Source organism: Mustela nigripes, chromosome 2, assembly GCF_022355385.1.
Source record: "Mustela nigripes isolate SB6536 chromosome 2, MUSNIG.SB6536, whole genome shotgun sequence".
In the NCBI taxonomy this organism is placed as follows: domain Eukaryota; kingdom Metazoa; phylum Chordata; class Mammalia; order Carnivora; family Mustelidae; genus Mustela; species Mustela nigripes.
Genome location: NC_081558.1, coordinates 36,858,448 through 36,886,146, shown reverse-complemented (window position 1 = coordinate 36,886,146; position 27,699 = coordinate 36,858,448). Strand labels below are relative to the sequence as shown.

General features: G+C 42.8%; 1 protein-coding gene across 4 annotated transcripts in view; it reads left to right on the top strand.

Annotated features, from left to right (window-relative positions):
* FRMD4B (FERM domain containing 4B) overlaps window positions 1-27,699 on the top strand; it is a 324,080-nt gene that overhangs the window by 151,843 nt on the left and 144,538 nt on the right. Inside the window, exon 1 of one of the 4 annotated variants that reach the window (XM_059390136.1) lies at window positions 26,086-26,161. The exons of the other annotated variants lie outside the window; for them this stretch is intronic. Within the exon in view, the coding sequence (XP_059246119.1) occupies window positions 26,138-26,161 (24 nt within the window). The 5' untranslated portion in view covers window positions 26,086-26,137. Of the gene's footprint in view, window positions 1-26,085; window positions 26,162-27,699 lie in introns of those variants that run through there. 4 annotated transcript variants of the gene reach the window in all.

Genomic DNA, 27,699 nt, shown 5'->3' with positions numbered 1-27,699 from the left:
TAGCCTTGTCTTTTTCATGTATCGGCTTTTCCTTTAGCTGGTTTCTTCCCTTATGATAGCAGTTCTAGGGCTTAGATCCACATATGAACCCATCTAGAATGAAAAAAACATTTCTCATCAAAAAAATCCCAGTTTTCTCTCTGATAGATTAACTTAAGGTCTGTGCCCACCCCGAGTGCCAGGCACTAAATGGCTTGGGAAATGAGATTATAATTCAGGCATTCTCAATGGGAGTGATAGGACATTCCCACCCCCCCACCCCAAGGCAACAATTATTTCTTGGGAATGGGAAGGGGGCATAAAAAAAACCCTACTCTTTTTGTGTATAAAACACAGATATGCATACAATACCTAAACAGAGATACAGTATATTTTTGGCATTAGAATTTGCCGGGGGAGGGGGTGACTAGCAAACAAAAAACTATCTATGAGACTCCTTAAGACGATGATAATGAGTGTAACTGTTGAGAAACACTAATTATACTGAAAGGCTTGGACCAGTGGGGGAGCAGACCCATTTCTGCAGCTGGGAGTGAGGTTGGTCCCAGGCAGACCACGTAGCTGCCAAACCATGGGGGAGGGTCAGTGCTCAGTTGGGGTCCAATCTGCAATGTCCCCTGCACCTGCCTTTTAAGAATCTCAAATCTAGAGCTCTATAAATAAAACAGTCATTTGCCTAGATAAGTACAAAGATTCATGGCAAACGCATTTCTAAGAATTTTGCCGCAGCAATTCAAGTTAACGGGGTGGAGGCTCATCTATTAGAACACCTTTATTGCTGTCCAATAATTACAATTTCTCAATCAGTGTCTGGTGGTCCTGGCCAGTTTACTGGCACATGAACTGGAAACCCCGTAGGGTTACGTATTTTATTGAACCCCATTTTTTATCATCTTGATAATGAAAAGGCGTCATTTTCTTGCTTCTAGGCTGAAAAGTCTTTGTGGAAAATTCAGGGCTCAGTGACTCCAGAGAGAAAGAAGGGTGGTGCAGGAGGTATTTGTTACATGAAATACCTGGCAGTTCCTGGGAGTGTTTTGTGTGTTCATATACTATAAGTGAAATAAGATCTCCCACCTAGTCATATGGAATTTGGCAACCACACCATCCCTGGCCGGCACAGCTGGGAAGGCATAATTTCTTTGGAATTGAACACTTCCTCTACGCCTAGATATTGGAGAGGCATGAGACTTGATTTGCCAAAAACCATGAATAATTAAGAGACTAGCTATAAGGCATTTCTGTAGTAACACGACTAAATAAAGAACAGGCGGAGGTTGTACTGGGGCTGCCTTTGAACAAAGACTTACTTTATGAGTGAAGGTCTGATTTCAGTTAAAGTCGCAGGCGGGACATTCACCTTCAATTTGGAGCTAAATCTTAAAAGCTGATTCATCAGCCATATATCTGTCCTGCTGATATCTTGCCTGGATGGGTTCTGTAATAGCAATTAATTAAGTTTAACAAACAACTGAGGTGGAAAATGATGGGAGAATGTGGTTGAAAAAAATCAACACCCTTTTGCTTTTTATTCAGTGTGACATACTCTAACAAAGCCCTCAGTTTGTTCCTTGGGATTAAGTTTTCCCCTCATCCCGACACCTCAAAGGTAGAAATTCTTGCTAACCCTGAATGGAGTCGTTGCCTGCAGCAGGTGGTAACTTGGACAGAATCCAAGATATTTAAGTGGCCGTAAGAGGCTGGGTCAGCTCCCCTGGGGCAGGCAGTTAGTCCTGAGAAGTAGCAGACCATGCAGACCAGGCAGAGGTTGTAGGCTTCAAGTCCAGCCAATTTGACCTTGACCAAATTGTTTTCCCTCCTTGAGCCTCCTGGGTTAAAGGGGAGAACTTCAGTACTTGCATAATGGGCAGGATGAAAAACTCATGAGATAATATCTATAACACTGAACACCCTGCCTGGTACAAGCAAATGCTCAGTTAATGTTAGCTCCTGGGTATGTATAGTACTTAACACCAGACCCATAGAAGGTCCTTGATGAAGGGTAGCTAAGGGTGTTAACTCTTGTTCTTAGAGGTGATACTAGTTCTCTGGAAATAAATTCCCATCTTTGCAGGCAACGATGTTAAGAGAGACTGTGGCTTCCCTCATTGTATATTGGGTGAGCCTTGGGATTTGCTCTTGGATTCACACAGTAGACCACAATTTTTTTTTAAGATTTTATTTTTATTATTTATTTGACAGAGGGAGACATAGTGAGAGAGGGAACACAAGCAGAGGGAGTAGGAGAGGGAGAAGCAGGCTTCCCACTGAACAGGGAGCCCCAATGCGGGGCTTGATCCCAGGATCTGGGATCATAACCTGACTGCCGAAGGCAGATGCTTAAGGACTGAGCCACCCAGGCACCCCAACATTTTGTTTAAGCCAATACAAAAAATCTAGGCGATCACAGGCAGCTCCCATTAAGGTCTTTAAGGAAATAACCTCTCTATATCCAAGACTCTGAGGATCCATAAACTGGTAACACATGAAATTTGCATCCCACCATGTTGGCTGGGAAAGACCAACTCCTCCAAAAGTCAAGTTCCCTATTGAGCACTCTGTGGCCTGGGTGCATCTCAAACCATGTATATTTTGCTTGTCCCCAGCCTTCACTCTTCACAGTCCTCTGAATTACACAGACTAGAAGAGGGCCAACAACTGGGAGCCACAGGAAAAAACTGTCCTGTCTCTCATTTTTGTAAATAAAGTTTTGTTGGCACACAGCCTCCTGTTTTCAGAAATAAAGTTTTATTGGCACACAGCCCTGCTCATTCATTTACATGTCATCTGTGGCTGTTTTTGCTCTGCAGTGGCAGAATTGAGTCCTTGTGCCTTAACTACTTACAGCAGAGTAGTTATTACAAAGACTGTATTGGCCACAAAGTTGAAAATATTTACTGTCAAGTCCTTTAGAGAAAGTTTGCCAGTTCACACCCTAGGGGGGGAAAAAAAGGCAACATATTGGGTAGAGAATGCTACAGGAAGAAAAGTCATAGAAAAGTCAATCATAGAAAAAAATAGAACTTGAAGGAATATGAAAGAATTTTCTCATCAAATGTCTAGTCGCCAGGAAATTAGTGAACAAATATTCAGAGTGAGTGTTCAGGTTACTTTTACTAGGTCCTTTGTTGTGGAACATGATTGGAATTAGAGATTGATTCATTCTGCCGTTGGTTTATTTGTACCTAAAATCATGATCCAAGCGCTTACCCCAGCTCTGCTGCTGTGGCAAGACGTTAACAACACAAAATCAAAATGGGCATTTTTCCTGACCTCGAGGAATCTATTATCAAGGAGGGAGATAGTTAAGGAAATGAAACTTCAGATACACAGTGGAGGCGATCTAAATCAGCCTGGATTAAAGCCAAAAGGGTGGGGAAGGAAACTAAGGAGGCTTCCTGGAGGAGGCAATTCTCCAGCTGAGGTTTGAGGGACAAGTAGGAGTTGGATAGATGAAGAAAGGCAGAAGGGCATTTCAGGCATAGGAAACATGGTTTTGGGGAGGGAGGATTATAAACAGATTTTTAAGGCCGATGGGGAGAGAGAGAAAGAGAGAGGAGTTGGAGTCAGAGATTTTGATTGAGAATAATGTCTGAACTTGAATGATCTTTTACTTTAGGATTTTGATGTTTTTTCTTCAGAACTTTGAGGGCAGGGGAGAGGTTGATTTAGATCCATCCCTGGCAGCAGTGAGGCTGATAGATTGGGGAGAGAGTGGCAGAGTGGAGGCGGGAAGGGGAGCTGGGAGGCTGTTGCAGTGATACAGATGTTAGTCAGGAGAGGATAGGTTGTGCTCTGGCAACAAACAGCTCCAGTATCCTAATGGCTTAAAGAAGCACATGTTTGTTTTGGGTTCATACTGTCTGTCCAATCACAGGTTGTCTGTAAGCTCTGCTCCGCACCGTCACGGAGGCTTACAGAATGTTCCTGCACCTTGCCAGTTACCAGGATAGAGAGCGAAGAGCTCTCTAGGGCTTTACCCTGGTAATTAAATGCTTGGCCTCTAAGTAGCTCATGTGACTTCTCGCAGGTCGTTGGTCGGAGCTGATTATGTAACCCCCTCCATCACGCGGGCCAGGAAAAGTGGTCCTACCATGGTACCGGACGGATGCTGTTGCAAATTTGGTTCCCAAAATGCATTCATATGCAGGATGCTTTCTGCAGAGTGCACTGAGATCAACACCTGTAGAAGGGATTAGAAAGAAGCAGGAGAAGCAGAGGAGAAATTGGTCTATAATTCAGGCTCAGTGAGGGCTTCAGCTGCTCTCATAGGTAGCTCTGGAATGGGGAGAGTTGTCCCCATTTGGAAGAAAAGGGCTGTCCTCCCCACCCCACCCCACCCCCGCCTCACCCAGCGTACATCAACACATCATTGGAGGTGGGCTGTCCTTGAGAATGCCTTGAGAATGTGGAGTGACCTTGACGTAGGCTGCTCTTTAAGGGAGGCCAATCCCCAGAAGGGGCTGAGAGCTGTCAGCTCAGAATGCTTCCGACAACTGAGGGAATAAATCTGGGCACCACATCACAGCATCTTCAACAGGTGTGAGGATCAAAACCTGAACTGAGGAAGGGCCCATGGGAAGGATGTGGAATCTGGCTTTATTTTAGAACACGGCCTGCCTCTCAGGTTCCCTGTTGAAGGGAACTCCGGGCAGCCATGGAGTCAGTTAATAGCATTAATACCTACAGAAAGGAGAAAAAAACCTGGCAGATCAATGAAATGTGAGTCTCCTTATCATCACAGAGAAAATTCGTCTGCCATCTTTTCTGGTAATCACAGCCTAGGGTTTTATGGCAAGGAACGGAGATGCCAAGATCCTGAAAACTATGTTAATGTTTGAGCCCATCACTTCACAGGATGGGAAGCCTGTAGAAGACTGTGTGTATTTAAAATCAACAAGATTAGTCTCAGTGTCTTTGAAAAACATTTTGGAGACTTTGTGGCAAGCTTGAAAAACTAAATTAAGAATAGACTCTCCTGCCTTTTCAAATTGGCGTTTTTCCTCCTATCAGCTCGTCTTGGTGGAGCTGAGACGCAGAATAACTTCCTGTTGACTCCCCACTGTATTTATCATGAACATTATATTTGGGATGTCCGATGTGGTGGTTGTGGAAAAGTGTGAATGATTCAAATGGGAAATAAGATAGGGAGTTCTAAACTTTGTAGACGAGATAATATGACGTAGGGCATGGGAAGGAAGCAGAAATGAAACTCTCATGAAAAAAGTTAAAGTGGACATCCATATGTAATTACATACATGAGTGCCTATGGGTGTTCATACATAACATGTATAAATTCTGGCATCCTGGAAATAGACTTGGCCTGAAAGAGTCTGATATATAGGATAAATTACATCATGTCATTTTCTCCTAAAGCCCTAATCGTTTTCAGTCTCCTAAATTTTGTGTTTGGGCAAAGCTTGCTGCTTAATTAACTATGTTTCTTTAACTGGTGTTTCTGAATAGCTCACAGTCTTGACTTGGCTAAGAGCTACTAATTATCTAGTAGGGGCTGTGTGCCAGGCCTTGTACTTGTCACTTTGCATGTATTATCTTAAAACAAAACAAAAACCCCTTAAGAGAGTTTTCCAATATAGAAAAATATAAAACATGAGTAAAAGTCCACGCACCTACCTCTCCATGTTAAGACATCTTAATATTTTGCCATGTTTGCTTTAGATACATTTTTGAAATATAATAAAGTTGAAAAAAGAGCAATGTAATAAAATTGTATAGAATCAATTGAAACCACCATTGTACTTCTGCTGTCTCCCTAGAATCCTCCCAAGAAGTTCATGTTTCTCATTCCTGAGCATGTTTTTATAATTTTGCCATGTATGTGTGTATGTGTTAATATATAGGAACAATTTTTACCACTTCTGTGTCTGGCAGATTTATATAAAAATGGATCATTCTGCTCCCTTCTTATTCTCTCAGCAAACTTTGGGGATTTGTCTCTGAATTTATTTCAATCCCTATATTCCATTGCATGAATATACCCAATGCTTTGTTGGTGGACACTTTGGTTATTTCCCATTCTTCAGGGTCTCAGAATACTACAGTGAAAATAGTTGTGTTTGTCTCCTTGTGCTTGTGAGCTAGAACTTCTCCAGGGTACATACAGAAGATCTTTAGCTATAGGAGATGACGTGCCTTACCTTTGTCCTTGTAACAGTGCTATGAGATAATACCAAGGACCCCACTTTATTGGTGTTGTATACTTATTACCTATTAAGTCACGGTGTTGGAGTGTGAACAGCTCTGGCTGACTCCAAGACTCAACCTCCTGCTACTGACTTGCTGCTTTATTTATTAAAAAGTAAACAACCGCGCCTGGGTGGCTCAGTGGGTTAAAGCCTCTGCCTTCGGCTCAGGTCATGATCTCAGGGTTCTGGGATTGAGCCCCACATCGGGCTCTCTGCTCAGCAGGGAGCCTGCTTCCCTTCCTCTCTCTGCCTGCCTCTCTGCCTACGTGGGGTCTCTGTCTGTCAAATAAATAAATAAAAATCTTCAAAAAAAAAAAAAAAAGTAAACACATAAAGGCAGAATCTTATCAATTCATTCACTTATTCACTCAGCAAACACTGAGGGGAAACAGAGCCCGGCACTCAAAAATGCAATCTGTACTACTCAGGCTGCCTGAATTCAAATCCTAACTCACCTTTTGTTACCCATGTGAATTCTCGGAGACTGATTTCTTTTTTTTTTTTTTTCTGTTGTAAAATATAGATAATTATAGTATCTCACTTAAACTATTTCTCTCCCAGGATCATTACCGAAATTCATTGTAGTGATAGTTTCAATAAACAGTGTGTCATGGCCGGCGCGACAAATTGACCAGGAAAACCATGAGGGCTAAGAGGATGATGAAAAAAAGTTAAGAGACAAAGAGATGGGGGCAGGAGGGACACTGAAGATGATGTCCAACAGTGCCAGTGCTATTCCACATCTTACAATCATTTATAAGGCAGACCAGAATAGGAAAAGCAATACATCAGTACCTAGTCAGATGACCGCAGTTTCTATAACAAGTTTACATTTTCGGCTAAATCCATTAGCCAGACAATCAATCAGGGAGTGGGTTATGGGAGGTACAGAACAACAGGGACTAACTAAGAACTCAGGACTCTGGCCACATTGTTCCCTATTGCAGGGAGAGTGTGTGGGAAGTCACGTAGGCGAGCGCACGACACATAGCACAGACCCTTTCTCAGTGCACTCAACTTTCCCTCCTTAACCTTGTCAAGGTGTCCGGACTTTGAAGGAGACACAAGTCAGGGCCTGGTTTGATCCTTGACTCCAACCATACCGTAGCCTTCAACACCGTGTTAGATAGATGTGCTGGCAGATGCATGGTTGGGTGGATGGGTGGATGGATTTGTGCCCAGCAAAACGTTATCTTTATATGTGCCGTGTCCTCAGTGTCTTAGGTATATGAGTAACCATCAAGCCCCCTACAGTCTGCATAAGTCTTGGCTCTTCCTTCCTCCTCTCCACCCCAGATGAAGAACTACAGGCTAGGGGAGCAAGCAGGACAGGGGCGCCCAAGGACTTGGAGAGACACTGTGTCCCCCATGATTGCATGGCACAACTTTTGTCCCGAGACCCTGACAACTTCTGACTCTGGCACGAGAGCAAAGATGCTCCCAACTATTTAGTTGTTTTCTTTCTTTCTCTGCAACCGAAGCTATTGAACTTTCTTCTTCTCAACCCTGACCCCTAGACTCACATGCACGAAGGCTCTGGGACCCCGCTGGCAGCTGTCTCTCTCTCTCTCTCTCTCATCTGGGTAAGCTCTCCTCCGATATGACCCTGAGATTGGCAACTGCTAAGGAGACCCAGTTATTACACGCATCATGCTACCCTTGGGTAATGTAGCCAGCAAATATTTTTACAGAAATGAGTTTGTCTCATTAAAATGTGATTAGATGCTTATTATCTGAGAGAGAAAAGGGCCTTGATAAAACAGGGAAATAAAATGAGCTGTAGTCAGCTGGACCTGGTTTAAAATCAAGGCTTCATGACTTACCAGCTGTGTGACCTTCAGCCAAGCTGCTTAATTGCTCTGGGCCTGTTTCATTGCCAGTGCAAGAGATAAATAATACTTACATTTACATGGTATGAAGGTTAAAAATAACAGGGTTGAGAAGTGGTAGCTTCTTGGTTGGGAAAATGTGGACCCTTTGCACAGACTTGGTCCTAAGCCTACAGTAATCATGCTAGAAGTTATATGAGAACAAAGACTGACCAGAGTGTGACTCCAAACGTGATTGTTTCATAGCTGGGTGACATGGGCCAATTATGTGACCTCCCGTTGCCTCATCTTCTTATGCATGAGATGAAGATGATTACAGGATCTACCTCCCAGGGTTGCTGAGGGGACAACACAGATAAATCAAGATTTCACTAGGGTGGCTGGCTCATAGTAAGCGTTTGAAAAGTGTTAGCGATGGTTATTTCTACTTAGCGAACATTTTCTCTGTGTCCGACCTGGACACAGAGAAAAGCACTTCATAGTCACTATTCCGTGTAATTCTCCCAACAGTGCTGTGTGCCACTAGGCCAGTGTGGGAGGTGCGCAGAGCTGCTGAGTGACGTGTCCCAGAGCAGAGATGGGAGTTCACGTCTGTCCAAAGACAAACCCCATGCCCTCAGCCATCACGTGCCAGGTCCTTAGTTTCCAAACAGCTCAGCCCCTTCCTTTGCTCCCTTTGCCTGCCCGATGCGCTAGGACTTCTCCAGGCCCCATCTCTCCCTCTGCCAACCCCGTAGCCATAGCAGGAATCGGTGAACTGGTTGAGAGTAAATGGTGCGCTTGCTCAGTCCAGGCTCCAGAAGTAATTCAGCTCACGCCATGCTCAGATCTGAATCCCTCCAGGGACATTCCCAACTCAGAAAAAGCCAGCGCCACCAGACCGGCTTGGCCCCGCGTGACTGGCACCCGTTTCTCTGGGTTCTCTTCAGCCCCCGCTGCCAGCAAGCTCACTCAGCCTCTGGTGGTAGCACCTCACACTCACCCCCTAGCTCTTCTCCAGCGACACTGGCCTCCCCGCTGCCCAGTGCGTGCCAGCCCCATGGGGTGTGGTCTGCCTGGAACCCGGTCTCCTAGAGCCCACGGGCCCCCTCCCCGCCTCACTCCCTGCAGGTTTTTCTTCAGATGTCGCTCCACCCGCCAGACCACCCCGACCCTTCTCGCATCCTGCTCCATTTTTCTTCCTAACCCTATTGCCAGCTGACGTTACACCTTTATTGAGATGTTCCTGTGAGTCTGCCCAACCCCAATGTTGGCTGAAGGCGCGCAGGGACTTGGCTTTGTTCGCTGTAGTAGTATCAGTGCCTGGAACCTAATAGATCCTTAGGAAATACTTGTTGAGGGGCGCCTGGGTGGCTCAGTGGGTTGGGCCGCTGCCTTCGGCTCAGGTCATGATCTCAGGGTCCTGAGATCGAGCCCCACATTAGGCTCTCTGCTCAGCAGGGAGCCTGCTTCCGTTCCTCTCTCTCTGCCTGCCTCTCTGCCTACTTATGATCTCTCACTGTCAAATAAATAAATAAAATCTTTAAAAGAAAAAAAAAAAGGAAATACTTGTTGACGAATGAAGGAATCTGCTTTACATTTTAAGAAGGTCACTCTAGCCACCCTGCCAGCTGTGACTGGGGAGGGGTAAAACAATTAGGATGTTGCTTCTTTTTTTTTTTTTTTTTAGAACATTTTTTAAAGATTTGTATTTATTTATTTGACACAGAGAGAGAGAGAACAAGCAAGGAGAGCAACAGAGGGAGAGGGAGAAGCAGGCTCCCCGCTGAGCAGAGCCTGATGTGGGGCTCGATCCCAGGACCCTGGGATCATGACCTGAGCCAGAGGCAGATACTTAATGGACTGAGCCACCCACCCAGGCACCCCAGGACGCTGTTTCTGATGCTGGGGACCTGCGTAGGAGTGGCAGCCGCATGTGGTGTAGGGAGACACTAAGAATTTGGAGGACAAAAAAGTAGCATGAGAGGACCTCTGTCCAAAGGTAAATGTTATGGTCTATAAAGTTCTGGAAAGTTCATAAGGGGGAAAAGGCATGCAGGTTGAAATGTGTTTGTATGTGGATGTTTATTGGTTTTTGTTACTGAAAGCAGCCCCAAAGCAATGTTAAATATTGATGATTGATAATACATCTGTTTGGATTCTCTGATGTGTCTGTGTTCCCAGTTCATTCAAGAAGCAGGGTTTTGGATAGGAGAGTGGGTAATTTCCTGCAGGGCACGTGAAAATGGGCTCACCCGAGAACCCCAGCTCTTGTGGACAGCCAGCTGTGAGTCCCCGTGTGTGCCCAGCCCAGGGTGGGGAAGTTGGCGGCTTCTGCAACTCTTGTCAGCTCTGACTGTCAAGTGATCGCCGCTTCCTGTACCCAGCCCTGTGGTTAGGTTCTGGAAGGTGCCCTGTTTTCCCTGACGAATGCTGACAGATACTTCAGACATATTTGCTTGCTTGCTTTCTTTCTTTCTTTTTTTTTTTTTTTTTTTTTTTTGCCTTCTGTGGACATTGCTTATCACTCTGACCCTGTCGCCTGTCATTCCCATCCACTGGATTTAAGGATAGGAGGACCCTTTGGATTTGCCTGGATTCCTGGGAGAAGAGGGAAAAAAAATTTTTTTTTTCTGGTCTTCATTAGTGTTTAATTAAAAGCTTGCTTCCCCTAGCTCTTTGGCTGTGTCCGGTCTTTTTAAAATTCTGCAAGCACAGACAATATAAAGAGAATCTGACCCTTTGAGTTACAAGAGCTGGTGATTGTGTCTAATTATCAACCTCAAATAATGACAGAATCATAATCCCCAGCACAAAAAGTAATACTAGGAATTTCCCAAATAATTCCTTAAGACAAAGTACACTTACTTTAATAGTCTAATGCCAGTTTTTAAATGAAATTATTATTTAAGTTAACAATTTGGTCAGGATATAAAGAATCCTAACTCTCAACTCATATTTAAATTTATGGGGTTCTTTCTTCCCAAAGGTTTTTATATATTAATATTCTAGGTCTCCATGCCAGAAATAGTTCTAGCCAAGCTCATAAGATTTTGCTCTCAAATACCTTTTGGAAATGCTTTTTTTTTTTTTTTTTTAAGTGAATGTGTTTTTCCTTTAATAAACTTCAGAAGCCAACTCCCAAGTTTCAAAAAAAAAATTTTTTTTTTTGAGATGTTAGTGCCAGAGTCTGAACAGTATCCTTTATTTACAACCAAACTGGATCAGTTCAGGTTTTTTTCCAGGCTCCTACACTACATAGGTGGCAAATACAAAACTTTGCCATACCTTTATGCTGTATATTGTGTACCTTAAGCAAATCAAATTTAATTATGGTCTTTCCATCCTTTTCTTTTTTCTCCTGACTTTTTTCTTTCTGTATATTTTCTCAGAGCTAACTAGGTCATGTTTTAAAGATATGAATAATTTATTACATATATATATATATGTAGGTGTTTGAGTACAAATATACAAATAAATGTATAAATACATATGCACAGATATATGTATAAATATATGACTATATCTGAAGTTTTCCTGCATCGGAAAACCATGAACCCACATATTCACCAAACATAACTTTTACCTTTTCTTCCCAATCTTCAATGCCACTTTTTTTAAAGATTTCTTTTATTCATTTGAGAGAGAGAGAGAGAGACAGGGTCAGCACAAGCAGGGGAAAAGGCAGAAAGAGAGGGAGAAGCAGGCTCCCTGCTGAGCAAGGAGCCCAATGTGGGGCTCGATCCCAGGACCTCGGGTTCATGATCTGAGCCAAAGGCAGACACCCAACTGACTGAGCCACCCAGGTGCCCTCAACATCACTTTTAAAGTTAGGTTATGACCCTGAAACAATTGCTCAGTATCAATAATATGGTCAAGTTCCATAATGGATGGTATTTCTTAGAAAGTTGCTGTCAGTTTTAAGTTTAAGGCATGGGAAGTTGTTATCCATTTTGATGAAGTTCAGCAAGTGGAAATTAGTGAACAATGTCACTTGTTTCCACTGGCTTAAAGAGAACAAACTAGTGAACCGGAGAGCTGCCTGCGTGCCGAAGGGCCTGTATCACCTTCCGGCTCGGCTCCCCTGCCTGTGAAATGGGGCCATGGCATGTTGCCACAATGGGGGGGACTGAGGATTTCAGTAAGGAGCAGTAATGCAAGTCGCTCACAATGTGGTGCTGGCCCACTCTCCTCCTTCCCCAGCAACCACCCACCCTGTGCAAGACCAGGTGGGTAGTTACAGGCAGGAGGAGGGGATGATGAGAAACATCCACGAGGCGCTCCTGGGTGGCTCAGTCCGTTAAGCGTCTGCCTTCAGCTCAGGTCATGATCTCAGGGTCCTGGGATCGAGCCCCACATCGGACTCTCTGCTCAGCAGGGAGTCTGCTTCTCCCGCTCCCTCTGCCTGCCTCTCTGCCTACTTTTACTCTCTATCTCTCTATCCAATAAATAAATAAAATCTTCTTTAAAAAAAGAAAGAAAAAGTGAAACACAGATGAAGTGGACGGCAATGCTGTGCCTTCCTATGCCAAAGCAGCTTCATTCATTATTTACGGGTATTTAATGACATCTGTCTGTTTTAATAGACCTTGTAATGAGATGAAAGGCTTTATCTGTTTCCTTTGAGAGATATACACATATCCTTTGGGAGCTGAGGATGTTGGAGTCAGATGGATGAGAGCCCTGATCCTGTGCCTCATCCCTGACTCACAGTGTGGCCCAGGACATGATGCCGGATGCCTTTGAACCTCAGTCTTGTCATCTATGAAATGGGGACATGATACCTCCTAGTATTGTTGGCGGGTTTAAATGGGAGAGTGCTGTGGGACTTCTCAGCCCCACACCTAGGGTGTGACAAGAACTCAATAAAATATAGCTTAAGGAAAAGACCCAAACACTAAAATAGACAGAAAAGACAAGAACAAACATGCTAGAAATGGGATGCTCTTTTCTTCTCTGTCTCGGTAAATTTACCTAAAATAAGGTAAGCTGCTACAACTTTTTGGAGGGAAGTTTAGTGATTGATACCCAATCAAAATGTGAGAGGTGTGCCCTCTCTGACCAAACACTTCCGCTTTAGAAAGTCATCCTAAGAATATTCTCACATAATGGTGTATGCGCAAGATTTTCATTGTACCATTATTTGAAATAGAAACCCCCTGGGAGACGTGAATAGGAGAATGCATGATACAATGGTAATTCCTTTGTTTCATGGTATCCCATGAGATCGGGAGGAAGAACGAAGTAGAGCTATAGATCACAGCTTCCCCAGATTGTCGGGGAGATAATTTTGAGTAAAAACAACAGCACAAGACACGAGAGGAGAGTGTGTGTGTGTGTGTGTGTGTGTGTGTGTGTCTAGAGAGAGGAGAGAGAGAAAGAGAAACAGATAAACATTACCCAAGAAATGTGTCTATCTATTCCTTTCCATGGAAGAACAGGGCTGGAAAGACCTACACCAAACCCTTAATACTGTTTACCCCTGGGAAATGTAAGTGGTTGAAGGGAGAGCTTTCCACTTCTTTTACTTTCATAATTCTGAATTTAAATTTTTTATAGCAAGGCTTTATGTAATTTTTGTACTTTGTAAAATTTCCTACTTAACACAGTTGAACCAGGCTATTGTGAAAAGTGCTTCTGGGGAACAGTGATCTGTCCCACTTAACCGTGTGTCACTGCTCCCAGAATGACTTATGGCCCCCCCAAGTGTTGGTCTTGTACGTCCCTTTAATAATGATTACTAATCATTATTGATGTGGTTACTATTGAATAAAATCCAATATCTGTACTCATTTAAATGAGTACCATAGAGTTTTTTCATCATTAAAATAACCAAAGTCCATAAGTATAATTGTTATAGAAATACATGGCTAATTTTTTAGTAATTTGTTTATTTAATAATTATTTATTAATATAAATTAATACTTATTGATTATTTATTTATATGAGAGCTAGAACATGAGCAGGGGAAGGAGCAGAGCAGAAGGGATAGGGAAACTCAAGCAGGCTCTGCACTGAGCACAGAGCCTAACATGGGGCCCTGTCTCAGGACCCTGAGATCATGACCTGAGCTGAAACCAAGAGTTGGACACTCGACTGACTGAGCCAGCCAGGTACCCCAAAATGCATGGCTTAAAAGTGGAGGTACTTTATCAGTGGTAAATATTCATGAGATTTTTAAATGTATATTTAAAATACATATTATATTATATTATACATATTATATTAATACATACATATTATATTAATATAAGTTTTTTACAAAGGTGAGAGCATCATATATACATCTTATCTTAAAATGTATTTATTTACTTACATATTTAGATACTGATCTCTCATTGTTTTTGGTAACTGTTGTATATTCAATGGTACAACTGTACCATAATTACTTTCATGAATCCCCTATTGGTGGGCATTTAGGTTATTTCCAATTCTCATTAAGACAGTGCTATAGTGAACATCTTTGTATAAAAAACATTTGTGGAAGAATTTCTGTAAGATAAATACCTTATGAGGAAGGAATTTGGATTTCCAAAAAGATTGTAGCGATTTATCCTACTGTTGAAGGAACAAGAGCCCTTCTTTTTTTCCATACCCTAACCAATAACTTTTGATTTATGCCATTCTCCTAGCCAAAAATTTATCTCTCATACCTTTTTAAAATTTTATTTCATTTATTAGTGGAGCTCTCCAATTTTCGTAACGTTCTTAAGGGCCATAATGCTCAGAACACTGGGATTGTTCTTGCCTGAGAACATCGGGAGTAACACATTCTGCATTTTAATACAGAATCAAGTGGTTTTCATGTTTTCGAAGCCAGACTTGAGAGCAAATTTTTGTGCCTTAGAAAAGGTTTGTCATCTCAGAGTGATATGGAATTTTCTGTAGAATTAAAATAAGTCTAAGGTGCCTCGTTAGCGCAGTAGGTAGCGCGTCAGTCTCATAAAATAAGTCTATGTACAGCATTGCCGATTACAATCCAAGTATCATAAAGATAAGTTGTCGTTCAGCCTCTCCATCATGCCCTACAGTCTGAAGATTCAGAAATAGCAGGGAATACGTCTTCCTTTTTACATTTGCTCTATGTTTGTGTCATACTATGGTTTCCCTGTTCACTCTCGAGTGGATTTCAGCAATTTTGTTTTATCTCTTCTGTAAATGTTCTCTACTTCATTTAGAGAAGCTGGAAAAGGGCTCGCCAAAGCTTTTATTTATTTATTTTGTAATAGGGGATAAAGCTTGGGGCAGGAGAACAGAATGATGCACCATCTATTTTCTCTTTCTCATCTTAGATGCCCAAGGCCTTGAAGCTTCTCTGGCCCTCTAAATCCATATTTATTAATTTAAACATAATTTTGCCCCAGTTGAATTGTCTCAATGAGATTTCATAGCCACAAGCGATCATGAAGCTGTCTTTCATCCCATTTTGGGAGCCACCAGAACTGATTACGTACATGATGGAAACTGCTGGTCCCGTTAATGTCATGTTATTCGAGGGATAATGCCCCGAGAGTGAGGGCAGATTGACCTGTAGATTTGTTTCCATATGGAGTTCCACCAGGGCCGGGCTCACCCGGAGGTAAATTGGAACTGCCCCAGGAAGCCCTTCAAAGAGGGCTTTTGTCATGTTTTAACTGCACAGCTCTCACGTTGGCGTTCTGCTAGCATACCATCTCCCTTCTGGAGGCATCCACCAGGCAAATGGCAAGAAGGCAGGTCCTGGTGTGGATCTCCTACCATGGCGGCCGAGGAGGCTAGATCTTCCTCTGCCTGCACTCCAGTTCAACTAGAGAACAGGGCCAGGGCCTCGACCTGGCTCCCAGATACCTGCACACCCTTGCACTCGGAGTGGAGAGTGGTGTGGGAAACCGGAGGAGGGAAGGAGTGGGGACGGGTGTGGTGAGCTGGAGAAAGGAAGGTTTGAAAGTCAGAACCATCCAGTGGGGAGCCACATAGACATGATGGGTACATGACATGATCCTGGCTGTGTCTGCCCCTGGTGGGTTCTCTTATTTCCTATTTGTTTTCAAAGGCTGCTTCCAAGAGCCACTTTTTTCCTTCTTCTGTCCTGAGAGGCCTGATTTGGTCAGGAATCGATATCACCCTCCATGTAACTTGGGAATATCCTGGTTGGTCCGTCAGCCAGTGCTTCCCAACATCTCTTCAGGTGATATAGTACACAGACGATGATAATGTTGGTGTGGCTCTCAGGGTCAACGTTCTTGAGGCTGCTCAAGGCTCAGGTCACCAGTGCAGGGTCTCGGGCTGCTGTAAGGGCTGAGAGGACCAATAGCTTAGGATAGCGCTTCCCTACTGTTTACAGATTGACTGTGAAACTGTGGTCGAAGGGCTCCATGATGACCTTTTCCTCTTGCCACTGATTGGTTTAGCATAAATATATGAGCCAGGGTGGTGGTGGGGGGGCAGTTTGCTGATGCATTTCCTGAAAAGCTCTCTTTACTCTTAAAAAGAGACATAGAAGAAAGAGATGGTCCTTCTCTGGAAGTAGGCATGTGATGCCCAGAAGAGTGACAGTGATATTGTAACCAGGAGGAAATGTTAGCCTGAGGAGAACATGCTGAGTGGAAAAACAGAAGGAACCTGGGACTTTGATGGCATTACTAATAATGTAGACCTCATCAACCTTGGAACAAACCTACCCTTAGATACTGAGATAATGGATCCATGTCATTTTTTTAAAGATTTCTTTCTTTCTTTCTTTCTTTCTTTCTTTCTTTCTTTCTGAGAGATTGAGAGTATGAGCTGGGGGAAGGGCAGAGAGAGAGGGAGAGAATCTCAAGCCAACTTCTCACTGATCTCACAGCCCAAGGTGGGCTCAAGTCATGATCTCATAGTCATGAGATGAGAGGCGGGCTTAGTCTCATGACTCTGAGATCATGAGCCAAAACCAAGATTCGATGGCCCCATCGATCTATATTATGAAAGTTATTCTCACTTTTTTTTATTACCTACTACAATAAGTTTTCTGATGTAATACCTGCTCGGGATTGAAGATCAGGACTTCCAGAAGAGTTGCCCAACCAAAAAAGTGCTTGAAATAAGAAACTTTTGAGGAAAGAATGGGAAAAAAAAATAAGAATGGGAGCTTTATTGGCGAAAGGAAAATGTTTAAGTTCAGAGTAAGATGGATAGAAGTAAAAGAAAACTCTTTTTAAAAAAGTATTTTCTTGGGCGCCTGGGTGGCTCAGTGGGTTAAGCCGCTGCCTTCAGCTCAGGTCATGATCTCAGGGTCCTGGGATCGAGTCCCGCATCGGGCTCTCTGCTCGGCAGGGAGCCTGTTTCCTCCTCTCTCTCTCTCTGCCTGCCTCTCTGCCTACTTGTGATCTCTCTCTGTCAAATAAATAAATAAATAAAATCTTAAAAAAAAAAAAAAAGTATTTTCTTTATAAAGTAAAGTACAGTCAAGACTACTATTTGCTAACATTGCAGCAAAATATTAGAGAAAGGGAAGGGATTCTAGTTAATAATTGCAAGATGCAAAAGAGTGTACAAGTCGGAAGTCTGAACCTGGAGCCAAGGTGTTTAATTTCAGATCCTCCATTTGCAACTTCTTCGCTGTATGACTTCGTGTAAGTTACTTAACCTCTCTCTGCTTCTGTTTTCGCATCTGTAAAATAAAGATGGGGATAGTAATAGTCCCTACCTCAAGTGTATTTTTGGGTATACATTTATAAATATGGGAACAGGATCCAGTGTATATTAAGTATATATAATATATATATTAAATATTATATAAGTGTCTGTTATTATTATTTACAATTAAATTAAATATTATGATACAGATGATATAGTTACCATCCTAACTTGTACTCAATCCAGATGTTTCTATCACTACAGTTACTGGAGTGGTTACATTAAGAAGATTTATAATACCAAGTGTTAGCAAAGACCTCCTATACAGTAGTAGTGGGAATGAAAAAAAAGTGTGGCCTTTTGGAAAATTGTTTGGCAGTTTCTTAAAAAATTAAACATATGTCTGCCTTCTGATCTACTATCTCCATTTGTATTAGTCAAAAGACACGAAAACATGTACATTCATATACATACACACACACACACCCCTTGTAAAAGAGTGTTCATGGGATATTTGTTTCTAATATCCTCAAAGTGAGAATAGCTTGAGTCTCTGTTCATGAGAGAGGGGATAAGTAAACTTCAATAAAAAATGAACAAACTGCAAATATATGCAACATCGTGTGAATCTCAAGAACGTTTTGATCAGCAAAAGAAGCATGCATATGGGGCTATATACTGAACATTCGATCTGCATACATTTCTAGAACTGGAAAAACAAAATCTGAACCATGGTTGCTTGTGGGGAATGGGGAAAGATTGGCAGAGGTAGTTTTCTGGAAAAATTCTACATCTTGGCAGGGCCATGGAGACATAAGTATATACATTTGTGAAAATCGATCAAATTGTTAATACTAAAATATGTATATTTTACTATATAGAAATCATAACACAGTTTTTAAAAATGAAAGAAAAAGCACTAGTGGATGATTTACGGGTTGTGGGTGGTGAATACACAAGTGAATACCTTTTATCCCAGGTAGCAGGAAGATACCAGAGACTTCTAGGGTCATGGCCAAAGGCCCCAGGAGCTGATTCAAGCTCCTTGTTGGCCAAGACTCAACAATTCAAGCATCAGTAAAGGCAGTAGTCTTGATGACTGGCACCTGGATGACTCTGTCGGTTGAACATCAGATTCTTGATTGTGGCTCAGGTCATGATCTTGGGGTCAGAATATCAAGTCCCACATCAGGCTCCACACTCAGAGGGAAGTCTGCTTGAGATTCTCTCCCCCACTTTTGTCCCACCCCCCATACATGCTCTCTCTCTCTCTCTCTCTTTCTCTCTCTCAAATAAAAATTTAAAAATTAAACACAATGTAATGTATTTAAATGTGTGTGTTTATAACTATTTTAAAAATATATTTTGGCAAATAAATAAAAAATCTTAAAAAGGGGGGGGGGCGCCTGGGTGGCTCAGTGGGTTAAGCCTCTGCCTTCGGCTCAGGGCATGATCTCAGGGTCCTGGGATAGAGCCCCACATTGGGCTCTCTGCTCAGCGGGGAACCTGCTTCCTTCTCTCTCTCTGCCTGCCTCTCTGCCTACTTGTGATCTCTGTCAAATAAATAAATAAATAATCTTAAAAAAATATATATTTTGGCCACCGTCAGAAGTGCCAACTCGTTATTTTGAAAACTAGTAAGTAAAGAATCAGACATATGCTCTGTGTCTCCTATGATGAATTGCATCACTGGATAACCTATCAGTAGATAAGGGGAAAGGTCTCATTACAGAAATATTCCAGCTAATTAAGTAAAGGGTGATAAAATTAGAAATTCACCATATTGCAACCCTCAATCCATTAAGAGATCTACCCTATTGAACTAACACCACAAAAGAGAAGGCCCTCCTAATGAAAGAACACAGGTGCTAACTGTGAGACAATCTTGTAAAAGAGTATCCAACTGGACTCTGATTGAACCCTCAGATTCGACCAACTTGTAAGAAATACAGTGGACAGAGGACCATGTTTAATGACACCATAGACATGTAATCAGCAAAACTCAGATGGTGGAATGTACAGGACGAGCAGTCTAGCTTCCTCAATAAATAAATTGCAGTGAGAGAGAAAAGAGAAAATGAGCAAGACGGGTAGAAGGAGAACCTATAGATGAATAGAGACACAAGAGAAAGAGTGACAAAAGGCAAAGTGTGGATCTTTTTCACATCAACGTTCAAACCTGAAAAAAACACATTAACAACATAGTTGGAAATTGGAGCACTAATTGGAAATGTGATGATATTAAGGAATATTTTTAGATATATATCTATAGATAGAGATAGAGACTTTCTTAGGTCATTGGCACTATGCTTTTTAAAAGAGTCCGTATCTTTTGTATTGAAATATTTACAGATGAAATTATTTGAATGCTTAGATTTGCTTCAAAGCAAAAGGACAGAAGGACAGAAAATGGGTGAGAATATCAACGAAACAAGACTAGCTGTGTGTTCATGCCTGTTAAAACTGGGTGAGGGACACATGTGGGTTCATTGACCCAATCTGTCACTTTTTGTAAGTGCTTGAAATTTTCCACCAAAAAAAGTTTTGTTTTGTTTTGTTTTTTAAAGACATGCAAAGGGAGAAGGAAAGGGGAAAACAAAACAAAACAGCAGATTGTGCAGAAATACAGGAAGGAAACCCAGCAGCATGCCTGAACATTCACTCCTGCATGCATTTCTCATGGTCTCTAGTAGCCAAATGGAAAGGCTGTGTTTAAAAACGTAAGCCCCGGGGGGGGTGGGGGGGTGCTGGGTGGCTCAGTGGGTTAAAGCCTCTGCCTTCGGCTCAGGTCATGATCCTGGGGTCCTGGGATGGAGCCCCACATTGGGCTCTCTGCTCCGCAGGGAGCCTGCTTTCTCCCCTCTCTCTCTCTGCCTGCCTCTCTGCCTGCTTGTGATTTCCCTCTCTGTGTCAAATAAATAAAATCTTATAAAAAAAAAAGACCATAAGCCCCGGGTTTGAATCCTGTTCTACACCCAACTCGGGGTGGGAGAGGGGGTGCCAGACTCCCTAGGGCCCAGTTTCTCATTTGTCAGAGGGAGAGGAACTAGTCCCCACTTCAGAGGGTCGCTGTCAGAATGAAAGAAGATAATCTTCATCAAGCCTGGGACCTAGTATCTGGTACCAATCAGCACTCAGTAAATGTGGGCTCTGGGTTATTATTGCATTGAATGGAGTCTTTAAAATGAGAACATTAGACAGAAATGAATACATACACTTTCCATGGATGTTGGAGCCTTTTGGATAACCTCTGAACTTCAAAGGCCTTTTTCGGTTTCTTTTTCCAAGCACAGAGATAAGATCAGATTTTGCAGTATTTATGTCCATCCCCTGAAACACTGCATGTGCCTTGTGGTGATACCCTGGGAGAAGTCACCAAAAGTGACAGACATTGCTTACCTTTCTCCCTACGTTTTTTTCACCTCTGTTTTTCCATTTATGGGTAAAGAAAGCAAGAGAATCTGGCTAGAACAAGACACTTCCCTCTTTTTCTTCCTGGAGGGGAACATGAGTAATGGACTTTTCCATCAGGGTTGTTTTTCCTGGACATGGTGTCCCCCACTCCAACGGCTACAACATGTGATGCTGAAGGAGACCTTAAATAAACTTCAAATGTTCCTTATCGGGCAGCGATGCTGTCCCAGCTTCTAATAAATTATATAAGTTATGAAGACGTTTTCTGTGTTCGGTGCTCTTCCTTTGAAAACAGAAGTTCTATTCATTCATGGGATTAGGTGAAAGTTTGCCGTGTGCTGTATGTTACATAGCCTTGAACCAGGCAGAGAAGGAGCCATGTGGCTGGCTCTTTCATCCCTCCAGGCCTTCCCAGAAGCTCGCCCTCACCAGCACCCTCCATTTTTCTTTATTACGTCCTCCTGCCTTCTTGAAACAGGGGTCTTTCCCTCATCTGAAACTACCTTTATTTATCCATGTATGTGGTTTTTTTTTTTAAATTTCTTGTGCCCCATGGATGTCTCTCCTTTTCACCCCCTGCACCCCCAACACCTAGCCCAGTACCCAGAGAACCAGCTCCAGAACCAGGCTATGATTTGTAAGTCCTAGTGCTAAAAAGAAATTGGTGGCGGGGGGGCTCCCTGTATTAGGAATTACAAGACAGCAGAGAATGACCTCAAGCCTGGGCCATTTCCGAGCATGGGCTCCTGGAGAATTACACTGGTCTTACGCTGGCATCTAATAGACACCCAAAACATAGTTATTGGAGAGAAAGCAAATCTAAGAAACACCAGGTCTCCAAAGAGCTCTGATATACAATTTGATAAGATATTAAGAACAGAAACCAGCACGTGTGTGAAAGGGACGCATGATTTTTCAACCGCAGGGCTGGCCATGAGGTTAAAAATATAATGATCACTCTGCTCTCCTTGTGAAACCCCAATCTAGGCTGTAAATCCCTGACTTCCTTCGCAGGTGCTTCGTGAGTATCTGGGCTGACCTGAATTAAGTTCTAGGGGAGGAAGGAGAGCAGGATGAGGAGTCGTGAAGGAAAAACACACCTTTCTTGAGTGCAGGTCTCACTGAATTTAGGAGATGAGCTGGCCGTCGAGGTCACCCTCTTGGTTGATGACAGATGGTTCAGAGCGAGGCTCAGCCGTCAGAGTTTTAGAAAACCAGTACCTCGTCTGTGATGGGCTGTGGGGGTGTGTCTGGCATTCATTAGGAACATAAAGTGTTCTGTGATCTTTTGGGGGAAGCTCTTCACAGCAATTGCTAAGACTCTCTATGCCTTTGAAAATCGAGACTGCGCTACTGTATAGTTTTCCTTAAACTAGTGGACGTATTTCCCGGGTCCCGCTTGCAGCAGTGGTAGAAATCCCCACCGAGTCACCAGCATGCTTGTCCGGGCTCACCAGTTAGTTATCTGGTCATGTGATGGTGTCACAGTTTGATTTTGTGGACGTCATTTCACATATGTTCTTATGTCACCGGGACCTATTCCAGAGTATAATTTCCTTTCTGCTGGGACTCCTTTCCAGGGCTCCCTAAAGTGGTTCATCCCTGCCCACTGTCTGGCTGCCTGGCCATTGGGAAGACTTGTTTCAAGTTGGATGGGGGTGAGCTTTGCTGCTTTTCCTGTTTGGGCCTTGGAATTCCAGTTTTCTAGGGCCAGCGCCTAATTGATTCACAGAACTTCTGTCTGATACCTGAGTACTGCGGGATAATTATCCCCTTCCCTAAGATGGAATCCCTGGCACCTAGACCGCCCTGTGATTTGCACCCGGAGCCCCCCAAGCTCCACAATTCTGATTGATAAGCAACCCCTGCCCATGGTGGAGCAGTGTTAGTGGTATCTGATATTGCTATCCGTCCTCCCACAAATGGATGTGTTTTGTTTGCTACTGATTTCATTTTTTCAATTTTTAAAATTTTTTTAATTTAAATTTGATTAATGAACATATCATCTATAATTGGTCTCAGAGGTAGAGATCAGTGAATTCTTTAAAAAAAAAATTAAAACTAGCTTGAGCACAAGTGGGAGTTAGAGTGACGCAGACATCTTCAGAGTCTGTCTCCCACTCTTCTGCCCGGTGTGAGATACTCCAGTAGCCCCAGACTCATCGCAGGAGCCTTATAATTCTAGAACAAAGCCAAACACACTTCTGTGATCCCTATAACTGAGGACTATGGGGTAGAAGTTTTTGGGGATTTTTTTGTTTTGTTTTTTTCATTATTTCTGAATCATGTGTTCGTTGCATGATGGGAGGGGGCGATTAAAACAGAGATCTGTGATAAGGAAGAGATGAATCAGACTCTGAACAGGCAAAACCAACAGACACTCCGACAGTCTTCTCATTTTAACCCTCTCACATGCTCTCATGGCCATAACCTGGCCTTGCCCCTGCCCTCTATTTAGAATGCCAGCCTTCTCTTGGCCCTTCAAGTTGGCCTGGCCTCCAGGGTTCAGCCTGTCCTGTTGCCTTTGTACTGAAACTGGTCATCAAAACTCTGATTGTCCTTCAACATGAGAAACTTCTCCCCATACAGCTGGCAATGTCCCATTGATTCTCTCAGGAGACTCTCCAGCCCAGAGAGACAAGCTGCCATTTATGGAGTTGTTACTACCATCTAGACACAAATAGAAGGTTCCCCAATATATAAAGTAATTCTCCATTTTCCCAGTAAGAAGATTCAATACACATGTTTGGGGCTAACTTGAATACATACAAATTTAGGAATGCAGATTACATAGTGGAATATCTTCTTTTAGGATTTCAGATCATGTGGCTCTATAGATTGAAAATTTGAGGGATCGTTGCCTGGCACTCTCCCTCCTTACACAGTGGTTTTTTCCAGCCCCTTCCCCTGTGCATTGGCCCTGAGACAGAAGCCCGTCTTCGACTTGTCCTCCTAGCTATCCCAACCACATCTTCACTCTGGCCTCCGACATTCAAGCAACAGCACTTTTTTGAATCACCATAGGTGATATTTCACTGGGAAAATGATTGCGTGACATTTTTTCCTTCTCCCATCCATCCTGTAAGTGCACATGCGTGGTCTTCCGGCATAACCACCTGCTGCGTGAACTTTTACTTTTTTAAAAAAATATTTATTTATTGGGGCACCTGGGTGGCTCAGTGGGTTAAGCCGCTGCCTTTGGCTCAGGTCATGATCTCGGGGTCCCGGGATCGAGTCCCGCATCGGGCTCTCTGCTCAGCAGGGAGCCTGCTTCCTCCTCTCTCTCTCTCTGCCTGCCTCTCTGCCTACTTGTGATCTCTCTCTGTCAAATAAATAAATAAAATCTTAAAAAAAATATATTTATTTATTTTAGAAATCATGTGAGTAGGGGAAAGGGCAGAGAGAGAGAGAGAGAGAGAATCTGCAGCAGACTCCCCACTGAGTGCACAGCCCAGCATGGGGCTCCTCTCATGACCCCAAGGTCATGACCTGAGCCAAAATCAAGAGTTGGACGCTGAACCCACTGAGCTACCCAGGCACCCCTGCATAGCCTTTTAAAATGATATATAGGGGCACCTGGGTGGCTCAGTCGTTAAGTGTCTGCCTTTGGCTCAGGTCATGATCCCGGAGTCTTGGGATCGAGCCCCGTATGCGGCTCCCTCCTCAGTGGGAAGCCTGCTTCTCCCTCTCCCACTCCCCTTACTTGCGTTATCAGCCCCTCCAGTTGTGAGGTCACACACCCACAAATAATGACTAAGTCTATATTGAATTCTTTGCCACCTTTTCCATTGATTTTATCAAGTGAGCTGAATAAGCATCCAAACTTGGCATTGATCGAGGTTGTTTTATGCTATTGTGTCTTCCCAGACTGTGTGTTGTGGTTCAAAGTAATCAGAGTCTTTGAAAGGACTTCAAGGTAAAGCCACTCCCTCACTGCTCAGGGGTAAGATTTTTTTTTTTTTTTTTTTTTTTTTTTTTTTTTTTTTTTTTTTGGTAGAGGGATGTGGGGAAGACTTCCTCATTAAATACATGTGCTATATGCCTGTCTACCAAGCAAATTCTTTGTGTTCTGTATGAATAATTTCATTTAATTCCTCCAACACGCCTAATAAGATGGGGATTTTTATTTCCACCTTACTAAAGAGGAAACGGATTTTCAGAGAGGTCGAGTAACTTTCCCAAGGACAAACAGCTAGAAAACCCCAGGTTTGACTCTAGAATTCACATCCTTAACCGTACCACTTGCCCAAAATTTCAGAAGCTTTTTTTTTTTTTTTTTAGATGGAGCATGGTACCATGTCACAAGCTCTTACTTAACCATTCTAAAAATAACACACAGGTTTATTATTTTTCCTGGATTCTGTATATTTTTCTTTCTGCCCCACCTCGGAGTATAACACACTGCTATTATTCCCTACCCATTCAGGAATTTCAATAGTAATACTTCTGTTCAATGCAAATGATAAAATAGATCCATTTTTGAGACCATAGCCATCCTGCCAAGATTTTTTTTGTTTGTGACTGGCATCTCTGCTCTCGATTGATGGTTCTGAGGCTGCCTCATGGAATTCTGAGTGTCTTTCTGAGTATAAAAGCTAGGGGCATGAAATGGGTGTGGGGACACAGTTGAGTTCAGTATTCCTTCTGGGCGTATGCATTCGGTCGCCTGCCTTGTGCAGGATATATACAGACTGAAGTGCCAAAATTGACCTGTGGAGTTTCGATCGCTTAGCCCATCGCTGAATAATGATCCGTCCCACGTCACGCATCATCGGTGAAGTTTAGAGACAAGTAAACAACGTTCCACCATGTGTTTCAGAGATGTAATGAAGAGAAATTTTAGGTAGCCAAAAAAAATAGCAGAAGTTTTGGTGTGTTTTTTTTCCCCCATTGCTCTCCTGACTCATGTTGAAAGGCTTTTGTTTCTAATCAAAGCAACAAAACGGTAAGGTCATTTCCTTGCGATTATATGGCAGCGGAAGGCGTCAGGGTTTTCAGATCCTTACTTCCACCAGCTTTTATTGGGAGAAAACACACACACACACACACACACACACATCACAAGCACTTAATACATGTGTCTTTTGTCCTGCACCTTCTCTCCAGTCCCTTTAAATGAGCCGAGATCATGGTTCGGAGGTAAGACCAATTTCTCTTCTAATGTTCTGACGATAGACCGTGTAATGGTGCTTCGTGAGCTCTCACTGGTGTTTCTTAGCAAAATCTTGGGGCAGATTTTAATATTTTACTGGGGTGGAGTCCTCTAAGTACTAATATTCCAGGATTTGACTTTCAGAAAAGGAAACTCCAAGGAAAGTTTATCTCCGCTCTTTTCCAAAAATTCCTCTTTCCAAAAAAGAGTTGGCTCTGCTCCAGTTTGACACCAAAATGAAGATGGTCCTTAACACCTACCTTTTGGAGCATTTTCCTGTCATTGTTTTAAGTATGATCTCTGCTCCCTTAAAGGTCCTCAAAGGGTGCTTTCTTGTTTTTACTGTGCACTTATCAGTTGTGGTTGAAGTGTGTCCTTCTGCCTTACCGCTCCCTTCCCCCACACACCCTAGTTCTTTCCTTTCTTACTTTCTTTTTTTGTGATTGTTAATTTTCAAGGCTCGAGCTCCTTTGTGGATAGGAAAAGACAGGGAGAGGGCAGGAACTGTGTCAGTAAGCAGCACGAAAATGGTTTTGGATTTTCAGTTTTTAATTGTGTCCTCGGTACAGTGTGTGTGGTGACCGCTTCTCTATCTCTGTGAGCTCTTGGCAGCAAAGATTCTGTGGGGCTGGATCTAGAACTCATTAGTAGCCTTTCTAAAAGGACCCATCAGTGTTCTTCCCTACTTTGCCTGGAAAAGGAAGCAGGAAAACTGCATTCTGTCCACGGATCTAGTTTATGGCGAAGATGTAATGTTATCAGAATTCAGCAGCTCCACGCATTGACCTTGGCAATATCATTTTGGGATGTGGGTGTTAATTAATTCATAAAACTTGTATGATTTGTCATAGGAAGTTCTACATCCTAATTTAAGGGAAGCTTTTTTTCTCCCCTTTCCTCCCTTGTAATGTGGTGTTGGTAAACTCATCAAGTTTAAATCTGAGTGTCCAGTTTTGGTTTTTTTGTTTGTTTGTTTTGTTTTCTGATAGGTAGATGTCAGTGATGGAGGAGGGGAGGAAAATCTGGGTTGACTTTAGAAAACAAAGGAAATTGTCTCATTCAGGAGACTGCAAAACCCTTGGGTATAGAAGGAAGTCTGTGGAGGAAGTGGGTAGGATTGGGTACAGAAGAGAAACATCAAGGAAATAAATACATCACAATAGGGACTGGGGTAATACACCCTTGCCGTAATGTAACACTACAGTATGGCCTGAGAAATGAGTCAGCACTGTCTAAATTAATTCTGTGTAAAGGTTTCTTATGATCTGAAGGAGTAGAAAGGAATAATCTTAACCAAAATGTAGTCCTTTGACCTGGTTCTCAAACTGACACTATGGTGACCCAGAGGCTCATGTTAGATGATTCTATTCTTTAGACAAAGGCCGTAGAACCTCTCTAGAAGTGACACTTTCTTGCAATGCAGTCTATTTGGGAATCAGAAACTATATTTTTTTAAGCAGAAGATCTAAAATATTCCCTGACATTCCAAATTCCAGGCCAGAGCATTTTCTGTGCGTTCCAGAGA